At 43.3% G+C, this 15,591-nt stretch overlaps 1 protein-coding gene across 1 annotated transcript; it reads right to left on the bottom strand.

Moving 5' to 3' along the window:
• Positions 1-3,006: 3,006 nt before the first annotated feature.
• Positions 3,007-9,202, bottom strand: bmp2b (bone morphogenetic protein 2b). The gene is made up of 3 exons (XM_069158572.1): positions 8,779-9,202; positions 7,463-7,830; positions 3,007-4,314 (listed from the first exon to the last, which is right to left on the bottom strand). The coding sequence occupies exons 2-3, from the start codon at positions 7,815-7,817 to the stop codon at positions 3,410-3,412; spliced, it is 1,260 nt and encodes a 419-aa protein (XP_069014673.1). The 5' UTR covers positions 7,818-7,830; positions 8,779-9,202; the 3' UTR covers positions 3,007-3,409.
• Positions 9,203-15,591: the final 6,389 nt, after the last annotated feature.

Genomic DNA, 15,591 nt, shown 5'->3' with positions numbered 1-15,591 from the left:
GTGCACCACCTCTAAAATTAGTGTGCGCAGCACATGAAGAAGAAAATATCCAAACTTAGAAAAGACTCTAAAGTGGCCGCTGTCTCTCTTCACTTCTCTAAATGTTCGTGTCCCACCTTGGCACCGAGCCAGTCGAGATCTCATGAGCCCTCTGTTTCATCAAAGATACACGGCACGCCACATACTTTCCAATTCTGGGCCGGCCAGAAAATCTGGAAATCTGATTTTATAACCCGTACGATCTGGGTTGTTTGGAACTGCAGATAGTTTTGGTGCGGTTTTTCTGTGCACCAAACAAAATGAACGAGCCTTGCCACGCTAGTAGGTCCCAGCTTCCAGTGTTATGCTCATCAGTTGTGCGGCTGCTCTGTTGTGTGTTTGTGCATAAACAAAGACGGTGAAGGACACCTTTAACTGATTTACCAGATGTTGGTGGAGAGGGGAAGGGGAGAAAATCTGTTTTCTGCGAGTGACTTTGCAGAGGTCTGTGTAGCAGGTGAAGAGACTCCTGCCAAGAACACATATCTCACGATTGTGCTTTTATAACTTAATCATGAAATTCACAGTCACACACAGATCCAGTTTTTAGCTCATCAGCTCTTTCATGCTGTAAAATGGATGATTTTAGCATCCAGGTTGGATAAAATGATTCTGAAACACAAACATGTTCTCTGCTCTAGCCAGTGGCTGACCACACTTGAAGCCACCGGTCTGTGATGATGTGATGAGCCTGGAAGTCAGTCAGTCAGGGCGGAGATAATAGGTCCTTATTACTTTGACTCCTGACCCCTCTTTTTAGTGAGAAGTTTAGAAGTGGTCCCTTAGGAGCGTTCTGATACTAACATGGCTCTAAAATGAGAACCCATCCCCTCCCCCCCAGAAGGTGAAGGAACAGTGGTCGACTCATAGTACAACTGGAACCCAGTTTAGCTGGGACTGGGGGCGGGAGTGGGAGTGCTGCCCATGTGTCACCCACCCTGGGAGCAGTATTTCCACCCAACCCAATGAAAGGTTTATGGACTTGAACTATAAAGCCACTAAATCTAACACTTTTTTTTTTTTTTTTTTTTTTTTTTTTTTTTTACACACAACCCCCTCAACGCCCCACATCCCACTCTTGACATTACTCCTAGAACTCATAGCAGAAACTTTTTTTTTTGCAGGGGGCGGGGGGTAAGGTTTTTAGTGTTGATTTTTATCAAGTGTTCATTAAGTGTGCCAGCAAAGTGACTTCCTCCTAAAGTCCATTAAAATGGCGCTGCTACTGGCAGAGTTACAGTATGTGCAGCTCGTGTGGGGTTGTGGGATCCGCAGAGGAAAAAATGGACACCAGATGGCACCAAGGGGGGTGGAAATGCAAGGTAGAATAAAATAACACATTGAGATTGAAATGTGGTGTGTGTGTGTGTGTGTGTGTGTGTGTGTGTGTGTGCGTGCGTGTGTGGTTGTGTGTGTGTGTGGTTGTGTGTGTGTGTGTGGTTGTGTGCATGTCAGGAGGGTGTAATATAATTAAATAGTTGCATCATCTAGAGTAGATGGACACCCTTGGAGGATAAGAATGGGGAACCAGGCATGATCTGAGGCTCCAAAAAATAAAAAAAATAAAAAAAAGTGACATGTCGGTGTTTTTACAGCCCCCAAATATAGTCTCACAGCTCCCCTCTAAATGTTTTGATTTACATTTCCTATATAAGTAACAAGCGTATCTTTGTTCAATGCACATTTGTTTTTGAAGAGAAAAAGCCCACCAGGAAACCCTTGAATAGATGATTGAAAAAACAACCCTGTCGGTTTTCCATGCAAGCGTATGCATGTGTCTGAGATTGAAAACCAACATTCCACGGTCCCAATGTGCGCTCACATAAAAACAGTCTATTTAGAGCATTTTGAGCTGCCCTGTGATCCCTCCAAACCCTTTCTAATGCAAACACAGCAGAAAACGCAGCCTGTCAAACTCCGCAAAACTCTCCCTCTGTTTCTCTCTTCTCTCTCTCATTATCTGATCTGCTATTGTGGCTACACTATAAATTCTCATCCATGTCTTTCTGGAGCAGTTTTACTCGATTCACTTTCGTCTAGATATCACAGTTTCTTTGCTTCAAACTGTCTTCCTGTAATGTGAAGTTTTTTATGTTTGGCTTTTCCCAACATCATTGTTTTAAACTCTTTTCACTGTCAGTGTATGATTTTTTTTTTTTTGTGTTGCACTTCATTTTCTGCTGCTGCTGAGTTGTTTTGTAAAACATTCCTCTATTTTCTCTTCTACCTTTTAGAGCCGAAACACATTAGTGCCCTATGACTCAGAGATGACAAAGGAAAGCAGCCAAACTCTGAAGTGGATAAGAATCTGTCGGAGGATGTGCGAAAAAGTGGACAGGTGCAGGTGCGTGTCTGTTTTGTACTTATTAATTAAAGTGCATGTAGAGTTCGCAGGACTGTCGGTGGGTCTGTCTGCCACAGTGTGCAATCTTTCAGTTTCAAATCCTCCTGTAGACCTCATGCCCCGGCAGAGTCTTCCACATAAGTGCCGCAGTTTTCACTTTTTTTTTCATCCCATAATACTGGTCGGGGACAGAATAAACACAGGAGCGAGCTTTCAGACGAGTCTTCCCAGGGATCTCTGCAGCGACATGTAATGCATAAAAACCCACTCTGCTGTTTTTCTAATCCCCCTGTGGGAGTCTATCACATGTAAATTGTGCAGTGACTCCACACCGTGCTACAGTCCATTACACCAGTGACCCAGTCCTGTCACTTTGCTCACCAAACTTCCATTGTTGTTGGTTTCCAATTACATTTACCAAAATATTCAGTGTTTGGTTTGCAATCAGTGTAGTGTGAGCTGCTTGTCATGTGTTATATTTTCGTATATTCATGTCAGCCACACATGCCCCCCCCCCCCCTACACACACACACACACACACACACACACACACACACACACACACACACTTCCCCTCCTCTCCGACACAGATACATCAACAATGGCTAGTTGAGTGTAGCTGATCTCTGAAAACTGGAGTGACCACGTCCTTTTTTTTTTCACGATAAATACACATTATTTATTTACAAATAAAGTGGTTATAATAGAAATAAATACAAAATAAAAATCTGAGCATTATACTTCATGTGGTATTGCACCCATTTCAAAATGTACATCAGAAATACATTTTCAAAACCAGTAAAGGAATATTCCTTTGATTAAAATATTTATTTTTCCCAACTTTACGTAGACATAAATATATTCATATATAGTTTGTTTTTTTCTTCTTCTTCCACAATAGCTCTATTTTGTGTTTCTTTCATATAAATAAACGTCTTCATTGGGAAACAGGGTGTCCATATTAGGCTCTGATGTCTTTTCAGTCTCTCATGCCGACTCAATCTTTCTATCCACACCAGCAGGTTCTCACCGGCAGCCGCATCCCTCCACCACCATGTCCTGGTAGTTTTTCAGAATGACTTTCTCGTATTCGTCCAGGTAGAGCAGGGAAATGGGGCTGAGGTCAGTGGGCACGCAACAGGCTCTGGGGATGTTTGAGTTGACAGAGTTGACAAGCGTCTGCACTATGGCGTGATTGGTGGAATTGAGGTGGTCTGCTAGAGGGAAAGGACATTCCCCGTGGCAATAAAAGGCATGATAGCCAGGGGGTGCCACTATCCACTCATTCCACCCCACATCACTGAAGTCCACATACAAGGCATGCCTCTTGCAGCTGGCCTTGTGCTGGTGCTTCCTGCGTTGTTTACGGAGTGCTGCCTGCCTTTTTTCCCGCGTGTGGAGCACCGAGTCCCCACGGCCGTCGTGGCCGTACGTCACCAGCAGAGGCCGGACCTGAGGCCACGAGTCCTGGTCCTGGTGCAGAGACCGGCTCACCCTGACGTGCCTGCTGCGTCTCTGGGCATGCTCACCGCCCGTCTCACCTTTCTCCGGGTGAAGTACCTCCACCATGAAGCCATGGTTGTGGCCCTTCCCAGAGGTCCACTGAGATACGGCGGGGCTGATGTCGAAACTTTCCCAGCGGCTCAAAGAGTCCTGCACCAGCCGAGTGTCCAGCAGACGCGCCAGAGGTTCCGCACTGTGAGAGGCAGGAACTCCAAATAGCTCATAAATGTTGATGCGATGGAAGCCACCGGCGGGAGCACCGTCACTAGTGCTGCTGTTGTTGTTGGGGACTGCAGCTCCTATGACTTGGTCCCGGTAAATACGCAGCTCTGCAGAGGTGATGAGCTCCTCATCGGGGATAGAAGTAAGGTTGAAGTAGAACTGCTGGGTTGTTTTGCTTTTCAGGCTGGCCAGGGCCTCCATAGACTCTACAAAGGACAACAGAGAGACAACCATGGTGTTAGATTATAGAAGTGTGAAATACGGATGAAGCACAGAATTTATGCATGGTACAAGAACGGGAAACAGCATCTGTGATTAAATCCGAGCTGGCTGCATGGATCCAGTGTGAGCAGCAACAGTTTCTTCTGCTCTCTCGCACACACACGCACTCGTAGACCCACACATAACTCGCAGCTTTTTTTTCCCCCTTGTGCAGCCAGCCAAGCTGCCACGTGGTTACAGTGAGTGGGTGTGGACCATTGTCACAGATATAAGACGTATATCAACACTTTTTATGTATGACTCAGTGTAATTGTAGGTAAATGCTCATTGTGATGTAATACCGTCAGTAATGTCACGGTCTTAAAATTGCCTGGTTAAATGTCAGAAGATGAAAGTGGTGCGCTTCCATCTATCGATAAGATCACACAGACGAGTCTGGCTGCCTTCAAATGGCTCATTTGCACTGAGAGAGACCTGGCGGCTGCACACGATTCCTATCAATGCACATTGTAATGCAATAACTATCATCAAAGATTAGCAGAGGAATATGGAAATCAATACAAAAATTATTGGATAAGTGCTAGCACAAATGGCAAGTGTTGCATTAACCTTTACAGAACTTGCCTGCTGTAAGATATCACTGGTAAATCTTGTTATGTGAAATTGAATTAATCGTAAAAGCCATTATAAAGACATAAGGTATTTTTAATGTCTACATTTTTGAGAAGTTCAATAGACTGATGGGAAGCTGAGTATATATGCAGTGCTTGATATTAACTGTGAGCCTGGAAATGCTATCCTTTATTATCCAGCTATACATATTATAGCTGTCCTGAGGCATATGAAAATCTAGAGTTCATTGGTATTCCCCTCTATAGTGCGCAGTAAATGACAGAAGTCTTAGTAAAAGCTGCAATTTTCTTTGAGGCAGCCCCACTTTGAACTCTTACTTATGAAGATCACAGATGATGTATAGACACACTTTTTAATCTGTTTGGTGCGGCAGAGTAAACACAAACTTTGAACTTTGCTTTTTCAAAGGAGGCATTTAGGAAATTCCACCATCTCATCCTAAACCTCCCTCCAGAGGCACAAAGACCTCAATTAGGCCCATCACTCCTCATTTGATGTGGGAAAGCCCCCTGTCTCTCGTTCCCTCTCCTCCTTCCCCCAATCCCTCTTTCTTTCCTCCCTCAGCTCCCAAATCCCCTTTTCCCTCTGTTCTCTCAGCCCCAAATCCTCTTTTCGTTCTGTCTCCGTCTCTTGTCACTCTTTCTCCATTTCTTTCCTGCACCAGTACTCACTCTCTCTCTCTTTCTGTCTTTCTCCTCTTTGAGGAACGGCTGTGTGAACAAGTCGAGGCTTGTCAAAAACGTGTGAACCACAGATATGAGTGTATCAACATTCCTAATTTCTTTTTGTGCTGCATGCCAAGACAAAAGATAAAGGCTAATGTTGGGTCATTCATCAGGGACCTGTCTCTGGCAGCCACTTCCTGTGTAATAGTGGAAATGTTCTATTTGGCATGAAAAATGGTTATTTTTTGAAAACTGATATCAGTGAGACTAATTATCTCGGTGAAATGAATATCAGCTGGCAGATGTGGTGAATGAGTCGAGCTGCTTGCTTTGATGTGCTGCATTTACATCTGTAGATACATGCTTATTATATGGAGTCGCCATCAGTTGCACGTCTCTTGGAGCGGGACGAGTAGCAGCCCCTGCAGCTCTGTTAGCATAGCATGAAAGAACCGGGGGAACGTATGTAAACACAGTTTGAACACATCCGTAATGGCCAGTGATGTCAAGGTGTGTTGGGCGGGTGCAGAGGTTTCCAGTTGTAGGCAGAGAGCAGTCACTCAGCCTCGGCGGCCCGGGCCAGGGTTGTTTGTAGTGTGTCAGTGTAGCCACTTGGTGTCATTACATTGGGCCTCTGGAGAGCACCCAAGCAACCACTCAACCACCCCTCTGACTCACCCCTGATGGAAACTTCCCCAGTGAAACACTTAGGACTCTGTATGAAGACTCTGTGTAGAGCCCCTATGGACTCAGTCACTTGTGCTCAGTAAAAACTGGAGCATGGACCACAGGAAGTAGAATGGAAGATACCGAGTTGATTTCAGAGTAAAAGTTGTAATTTTTTTTTTTTTTATCAAACACATATCATTTATCTTAGGGCCAGGTGCACCTCTCTAGTTTACCAATAAACCGTCCATATGTTTACATTTCATTTGTTCGATTATTTTGTTTACAAACTTTAGCATATCCAACTTAATCGGTAACATTTTAAACGTATAGTGTATAAGTGGTGAACTACTGCGTTTCATTGTGTGAGCCTTATTCATCTGAGCAGCATATGTTGTCTTGGAAGTAAAATGGACTTGAACTGAAACCATGAATTCAACAATCAGCCCGTATCCAGCATATAAACTAAGTGAGCAATTATGGTGTTATTGGAACGTGCGTAATGGCGCACAGCACGCAGACAGAGAGAGAGAGAGAGAGATTTGGAAAGAATATAAAATGCGCGAGCCCGCCTCCCCTCTCCGTTACCAAAGACTAATTTCAGTCTTGTTCAAAATGACTCAGAATTCAGTCTGACACGATGACTTTGTCATAATGCGTGTTAGCATAATGTCATGTCGTGTGTTATTGAAGTAAGAGGGTGATGACTATCACCTGCGCACTAAGGCACACCGCCCTTTATTCCGCTCCTGTGGTGCGTGTCTGGAAAAACTGTTTTCAGAGCCCACGCAAACACCATCAATTATTAAGAAACAAATTACCCGAGGGATTCCACTGCCCCTTGGTGTTTTTGAAGCCGGTGACAGCTGCGCCAGGGGGATGTTTGGTTAAAGGTTGCATCACTACATACAGGAGAGTTAATTTCATTGTGCGTGAGCTGCTTGTTTGTAGTTCTTGTCACTGACTTTTAAGCGATCCCAAACTTATTTAAGAGTTACAAATAACTTGGACGCGTGTCACCTGTAAATGACTAAACCTCCATAAAACAGCGAAGACTCTGAAGTTCAGTCTTGACGCACTGAGTCATGTTTAAATATAGGTTTGGGTTGTCTGAGACAGCCGAGGAGCTCTCCGGCTGACAAGGTAAAGGTATGTCACTAATACATACCTTCATGGTGAAAGCTTCTAATCGTGTTGGCCTTGCTGGCGGCTCTCTCTGCGTGTTTCCCCATGCTCTTGGGCCGTTTAGTGCTGTGGTCTCCGTTTGCTGAGTGCATGCGGTAAAGGTCCACCATGTACTGCGGCACCACTGCTTGCTTGCTCGGGGTCGGCCTGCGCCTCAGTCCAAACATATTGAGAAGCCGAAGCTCAAACTCGTTGAGGAAGCTCTCCGACTGCTCTGGGGTCTGCTTCCCGGATTCGCTGTACTTCCTCCGGCCGACCTCGGGGATAAGTCCCGTAGCACCTTCCAGCAACACCTGAGCGAGCAGCAGTACCATGAGAGAGCGGACCACGGCGACCATGATCAGTCAGTCCCTGTGGAGAAAATTGGTTTCTGTCAATACACTGGCGCTTAGGTATTGACAGGACGTGGACACAGCAGTGGCTTCACTGCAGCATTCCCCAAACTGTGCGTTATCCCCCCCCCATACAGTCGGAATGATTGAAGGGAGAGCAGGTTAGAAAGGGAAGACACCTCTTCACTTTGAAGTAGAACAAAAAAAAGAGAGAGAGAGAGAGAGAGAGAGAGAGACAACCCCACAGGCAATACAGCTCGTCAAACTGAAACACAAGTTTGGTCCTAACATGAACTGAAACATGAAAATATCAAGGTGAGGAAGTTATGAAAGAGACGAACAAAAAAAAAAAGGGGTAACTGACACGGAAAAGACAAATCAAAGGTGCGGGGAGGAAGACTGCAGACATAAAGTCTCCAATTAGAAGAGATAAGAAATCGTGTTTGGTGAGGCGATATGAAAAGAAAAGAAAAAAAGAAATGCGAGTCTGTGCAGCCAGAAAAGATCACAAGAAGAATGTAGTGAGGAGTTAGAATACACAGCAGCAACAGAGGCAAGCAGACGGTGTGACAAGCGTCTGTTTGCAGAGGCTTTGACGGTCATGTATAATCATAAGGGATAGAGTTACTTCAAGGGGCTCGCAGGTGTTAGATCTGACGTGCGTACCAGGGCCAGATGTAGCCCGGGATAGGACATCAAAAAACATCAAAAAAGCTAAATATCATCAGAGCAACACAACCTCCAAAAGAAACAAACTTTTCACCGTGTTCTCAGCTTTTTCTCGTGCTACAAGAAACCCTTAAACTTTTACGCACACACCGTATAATTATATATAAAAAGACAAAGAATTGGCGAGTTCACGTTGTAAAGTAAACGTTTTCTCATCAAGCAGGTTGTTTTAGAACTTCTGAAATTATTAAGGTTCTACTTTTAACAGTTTGTCAAAAGTCCCCCCGTTTTATTTTACCTGACGAGGAAGCGCTGTGTCCGGTCGTCGTTCCACCTTTGGGCTCCGATAAATTCCACATTAATTCGTGTTTAATCCACGTTGCTTCTCCTTGGGGGACCAAAGACAGCCCATACCCTTCGCCGATTGCCTCTCGCACATATTCTCACCAGCTGCAAATCGGTCTTGGTCAGGACGGAAAGAAGAAAAAAAACAACAACTATGTGAACTCTATGAGGAAGCGGGTTCGCGTAGGCATAACCGGTCTAAAATCTCTTGATTGAACATCTTAAAAAGAGTTCGCTGAGACAAAAGTTGAGCGGCGCAGGCTTTTCTTTAAGAGAGAGATAAGCGCACTGAAGTGTCGCTCCTTTGGACGTTTGTTGCTGCGAGTTGGAGAGCGCGTCGCCTCTCCGCTGTGCGCCACACCGTAGTGGTTCAATTGATTGGTGCCTTCTCTTCCCCCAGCGACTCTTTTTGTCGTACAGTGATGTCACCAAGGGGCTGTCAATCATTTGTCCACTATAAAGCACCTCCTGCGGACCTCTATTCCCGAGGTTTATGACTAACGATGTCAAATAAGCACATATTAAGACCCCCCCCCTTTTTTTTTTTTTTTCTTCTTTTTTTTTTTTTCTTTTTTGAGAGGATTTGATCAGAGACCCCCAAAGGAACATTTTGTTTTGTAATGGCTTAGACCTTTTTCTGTACTTTGATTTAATTGTAGTAACATAAAACTAATTCATAAAATGCTGCGGACCCCTTTGGAAACCTCCGTAATGAACCGTATCCTCCACCAGCATGTGTAACTATAAAATACACGCAGTATATATATCATTATAAATAACTCCTTTTCTCGTTGATACATATCACTTACTACAAACTCAGACTATAAAAAGTTTAAAAGTCAACTGGTAAAACCAGACTTGTTTTTTCCACACACAGGAAGAGCCATCACTGTTTGCTTAATACTTTTAAATAACATCAAAATGGCTTGTTACACTCCTGAAGAGGTGAATTTGAGCACACAGAGCACCAACATGTCAGCTCCTGCTGTTTCAGTAAACAGAAGAGGTGTTAATGGCCTGATCGAACACTTTATAGTTTTTGGATTAAGGCTAATATATAATGGCTTTATAACGTGTTGCTTTTCTGGGTTTAAAAGGATTAGATGCTGCAACATGACTCGTTATATTCTCCTGCTCAACTTCAGTGTGTGTGTGTGTGTGCGTCAGTGTCAGTGAGCGTGACAGCACTGCTGACTTATACATGCTTCCTCCTGGCTGCATTAATCTTTTCATTTAATTCCAATTCTCAGCAGTTTATCAGTATATCAGTGTCAGATTTGGCTGCATTACTTGCTGTCTTACACCTACAATACTCAGAGTAAAGTGAGACAGTCTCAAGAGAAACACCATCAATTTCCCAAGATGGCAATATTTAATTCACCTATTTTGAAATTCCGTATTTTGAACATTTGTGCTCACACTAAATTGCATCTTAAAAAAAGCGCAACATATTTTATATTTATGTTGATTTACACATTTATGGAGAAGCACTTGGTGCATTTGTAGTCAGAGGAACAGGCGAGTGAGTGAAACTTTACTGCTTTGTCTTTAGCCTGTGGGGTGTAGTCAACAGTATCAATGTTTGGGTCATCTCCATAAGAAAAAGTATTCCCTGTGTTTATTCCCTTCTATAGTGACTTCCATTAGGTAATGATTGTGATTCAGGCGGCCGTGTTTTGGCCAAAGCAACCGAGCCTGTTTTCTTCACAAGAAACCAATAGATTAAATCCCACACAGATCACAAGATACCTCTGTCTCCCGTCAGGGCAATAACATTTTATGAGGGATAATCCCGGATCATCCACTTAGCAATTAAAATACAGAGAGGCCCGTGGGTACATGCTGTTACCTGAGTGGCTGTGTGCATTCATTTTTGGCTTTTCCCTAACTGGATCCAAGAACTTCTGATTTGACACTTTTTTTTGGTGCAGAATCTAACATGCTTCTTTGGCTGTTGCTTTTTATTTATTCAATATTTTATTTTAATTTTATTCAAAAAATAGATATATAAATTCTGTTCCACTGGACTTCATTCTATGTTTTTTTCAGGGCCGATACTGATCATTGGTAATCAAGGATATAATAAAGGGATATTTGGAACCGAAAATCTTTGTGTCAAAATTTGGAATAAGAAACCCGAACACAAAACTTCATTCACATCCTTTTAAATAGATCATTGTTGCCACTATGTAATCTTATTATGAACGTATATAGCAACTTGGGTTATTTATTGTGAAAACAAAGAAATCCTTTATTGAAGCATCAGTCGTGTTTTTGATACATGATTCAAATGTTTTTTGTTTGTTTTTTTATTGGGAGGATAATCTATCTGCGGTCTTAAATAATGTTGTGTGATGCTTAAAAAAAATACCAATACTGATAATCGGAAAGATGCTAAATATCAGCCCGATATTTGCCCAGGCCGATAATCGGTCGACCCCGAGTTCGTTCATTCATAAAGCCGGGGTATGGGAGACTATGTTCATTCATTCATGCTAAATAGATTTGCTCTATTGTCATGTTAATCTGTTGGCAGTGATAGTTGGGTCTCTGCTGTTGCCAAAACACCACTTGATGAACCTGGTGCTCTAAACCCAGGTAAAAGCTGCTCGGCATTTAGATGCTGCAGATGGGGAGGATAAGGCCTCACACAGCAAGCTGGGAGTATCTTTAATTACCCGAGTGAGGGGATTAGCAAGAGAGGGCTTTATCTGATGCTTTCTCCCTCTTTTTCTTTCTGTATTCCTGTGTGTGTGTGTGTGTGTGTGTGTGTGTGTGTGTGTGTGTGTGTGTGTGTGTGTGTGTGTGTGTTTCTTGGCACTGCTTGTGTCAGGCCAGCACTGAGGAATGTGTCTAGCCAAGGCCGTTGAGGGACTTGATCAGCAGTGCCCAGAGTGGATTGAGAAGATCACGCGGCTCTGATACATCATTGTTTTTTAGGCAGATATATCACGCTTATCAAATCTCTGCCGCTGATCCAATTATGCGCTGATTGAAAGGAGAACATTACAGAGTGAAGTGGCTGGAGAGGGCAGGTAGAGATATGCTATCTGAAACACAAATGAACAACCTGCTGTGAGGGTAGAGGGATGGGGATGGAGGGGGGAGGGGGGGCTGTGAGAGGTTAAACTGTGACTCAGCCAAGCTGCGTTAACCTCAGTGCAACCCAGCATCATTATTCCCTTCCAGAAAGCATTTGTTTGTTTGTTTGTGATAGCAGTAAATATTCTCTGAAAGTAGCAGCATTAAAACTGCAGGTTTCGGAGCGCTGTACTCACACGGCTCTCTGCTCTTCTCAAACACACCACAGAGCGTCCTGGCCCATTAGGACAGCGGTTTATAAACTTTTTGCTGGCAGTATTTCGCGATGTTCCACTCTGCTGACCCGCTGCTTATAGGAAAGGGAAACATCATTCACTTGAAAATGCATTTTTGTCAAAACAAGAACATATGTCATGCAGTGTTTCCCACAGTTGTGTTTAAGTTCAGTTCCGTATTTCTATAACATATATCCCGTTTTTCTTCGCCACACATATGATCCTGTGGTAGAAATCTTTCTTTAAAAGTGGCATTTATATCTTTTAGGGGTGCAAATAGGAAGCGGTGAATCAATTTTATTCAAAATGTTTCGCTGGCACAACCTAAGTATTTTTGCTATGCCTTGTACTTCTGTCAAAGTCTCCTCTGACCTACGAGGTGGGTTGAAAAAAAATGCAGTGGAACATCTGTACATCCTCATAACAATCATTTGGCTAAAGATGGTTGTTACCAGATTAAACTGGTGTTCTTGGAAATCCTTTTTGTCCCAGAAGTGAGGAGTGATGCGACTAGTCTCTGCTCCGACCCCTGGGGCCTCCGGTTTGTGCTCAGGAGCGACAAAACTGAACTGAACAAACATGCGTTGTCCCTTTTTTCGGCCATATTTTCTCTCTTTTAGTCGCCTCTTTGTTCCCTTAATATGATGTTCTGGCCATTATCTTCATAATTCTCTCGCCTTCTTTGACAAGTGGAAGAGAGTATGAGGTTAAATTTGAGCTTAGCCGAACACCATGATGAGGTCTTCTATTATGAAACACACAGAATCTCACCTATATCATTTGAAAGTCAGATTTCTTCATTGGTATGTTCCATTCATCCTTCAGCTCATCTGCAGCAACCAAAAGAATAATATACAGTAAACCACTGTCATGTTCTTGTGCTAATAGATGTTTTTTTTTTCTTGTATGGAAACCCCCTGAAGGGAGAACAATGTGTCATACATTATAAGAGAAGTATAATGAATCTATTGAAGGGGAGATGTTTGAGGTTACGTGAGGGAGACGAGGGTTGAAAGTATTGTGTTGTTTTAGCGCACGGATCCTGAGGAAGAGGATTGGAAGACACGGCTTATTGTCTCGTACACGCTCGTTTCTCTGTATGCGCTCCGTGTGTGTCCGTCCGCACATGTCGCGGTGGACGTGGACGGCGCAGCCTTCTCTTGTCATCACGTACATTCCACGAGTCAGTGGGCAGACAAAGCCCCCGAGATGACACCGCAGATCCGACTATTAGCCTTTCACCTGCTGTTAACAGTAGCTTGGCTAGACACGGGGCCAGCATTCCTCCGCCTCGAGCCACATGTAGTCTTAACACACTGCATCGTGCCTTCGAGGAGATCATCTTCAGAGATGTTGGTCCTCAAAACCGGCAGACAATCTGCTGCTGCGACTCACCTCTAATTCAACCGTTGGAGCAGAGTTGTCTTTTTAATTTAGAAACCATTAAAAATCTTCATCAGTCCACATGTGCTTGACAGCAGAAGCACGACTGATGGACCGTGCCGAGCACGTGCACACGGTGCATGAAAGAGATTGCGGCCAAATGGGACACATTTCATATAGGTTTGTCCCAAAATGGAAACCCACCAAGGTCAGAGACAGCCAGCTAGAAAGCCAGAGTCAATATTTATGGATACTGAACATGTGGCATGCTTCTATACCCACTAATTTGAGCAACAAATCCACCTCCAGATTACATGGCCTTCCAGAGATCACAAGAGAGGGTCCAAACCTTGCATGGAGGGTTCAAATATTGAGAAGTGCGCTGAGGTTGGTCGCTGACAAGGAGCAGTGGGTAATTTGGCAAATTGGCACGTTGTTTATTTGTTTGTGTTTTAATTTCCTGTGTGAATAGGGGACATGGAAGCTTTAATCAGGCAGTCGGGGCTGCAGTTGGTAGTCATTGTCATTGATTTTGTTATAATTATCATATTGTGAAATGACTTTTGGCTCGTATTGACTTGTATGAATGAATCAAAACCGTTTCCTTGTGTCTTGTTCTTGACACTTACATAGCAAAATGAAGTTCCAGTGCTCTGACTATATAATCCTACTAACAAGACAAAGCTATAAAGTCACTATACCAGTGTGAAACATTTAGCTCTGTGCCGACCTCTCGCTCCAACAGTGTACAATAGGAATCACATAAACACATGCGCCATTTAGCCGACTAGCTGAGATGCATCCACTTCGATTTTAAAGAGAGAGAGAGACACACATAAATACAGGGATCTGCCCTTTGAATGCAGCTCCACTCATAAAGACACCACGCGTCACTCAATTATACGTCTGCATGATTAGAAGCTTGGGCTACGTAAACAGCCAGCGTCAAGATTTACATTTTACCCCTTAAGCACAAGCAGCTGTTTACAGGCGAAGGAAGGAGGGAAACACTTAGCAAGTATCTATACATGAGAAGGGATCCGGCACGAACATATCCAGGAAAGATGGCTTCAATTAATAGTTGTTTATGTAGAGTTAATGCAATACTTGGTTGGAGTAGCAAACTGCTTTTTAAACCCTCAATGCTGCTGCTTTTGGGTTTTGAACTTGTTAAGATTCACTGGGGTTAAACTGCAGCGAGAAAATGAAACTCGCTTCTGTGTAACTGCCCTTTAAAGGTTCAGGAAACCAAATAAAAAAAGAAAAAAAAGAAGAGTAACATCGTGATAGAAGTGTTGTGACCTTCACAGGCACAAACACAAACTGACAGCATTTTCAATCACGTGCCGGTCAAGATGAAAGAGCAACACTCGTCGTATATATTTTCATCTGCGGTGTCAAGCCATAAGCAATAACACGCATCTGTAGCTTTGAAATGTCCCTCGCTTTCGCAGAAGCCATTTCAGCCACACAAGATGAGATTAGACCCATCACATGACGCAGGGTATTGGTCAAATCTGCCGGGTTTATCGTTTGGGAGATACAGTGAAGGTTATACAACGGAAAGCATCTCATATCAACCAGCGCAAGGTCAGTCAATAAACATTAAAAATAAAAACATCTCACTGTTTTCAGATGTTTATTTAATACTTAATAAGGATTGCAGATTTCACTGCCCAGCTAATATAGATCACAATTAGCACCATGACATTTCTTTCACAGAAGCACATTTTGTACCAAACCTAGACCCCCCTCCAGCCATGTTGGAAGATATATAGAATTGGTCTGCTTTGAATAGTAATTGTCTGAAATGTTTGTTCCATAGAATTAAATTTACGTGGTTAGAAATTATTAAAATTATATCTGCTCTTTTTCTCTCACTGATATAGTCGGAATCTATGAATATACAAATATTTGTATTCTCTGGACACAAGAAGTCCCCTACATCACTAAAGACCGTTCTCAGTGTTCAATGCAGCCTTCAAGTTTCTACAGCACACTTGTGGAAATTGGATCGGGGTTGGCCTCTAAACTAGTTGTGACTAGGTGAGCTCAGTGATGACAGA

This window comes from Embiotoca jacksoni, unplaced genomic scaffold, assembly GCF_022577435.1.
Source record: "Embiotoca jacksoni isolate LCO1_2020_lvr unplaced genomic scaffold, fEmbJac1.0.p SCAF_23, whole genome shotgun sequence".
Lineage (NCBI taxonomy): Eukaryota > Metazoa > Chordata > Actinopteri > Embiotocidae > Embiotoca > Embiotoca jacksoni.
The sequence above is the reverse complement of the archived record's forward strand: the minus strand, read 5'-3'. Positions and strand labels throughout refer to the sequence as shown.

What these genes read in the sequence shown, in the direction of transcription:
- bmp2b (XM_069158572.1), bottom strand. Translation starts at nt 7,817, where the DNA reads ATGGTCGCCGTGGTCCGCTCTCTCATGGTACTGCTGCTCGCTCAGGTG. An exon ending in TAGAAGCTTTCACCATGAAG is followed by an intron (nt 4,315 to 7,462) that starts GTATGTATTAGT and finishes TGTCCTTTGTAG; the next exon opens with AGTCTATGGAGGCCCTGGCC.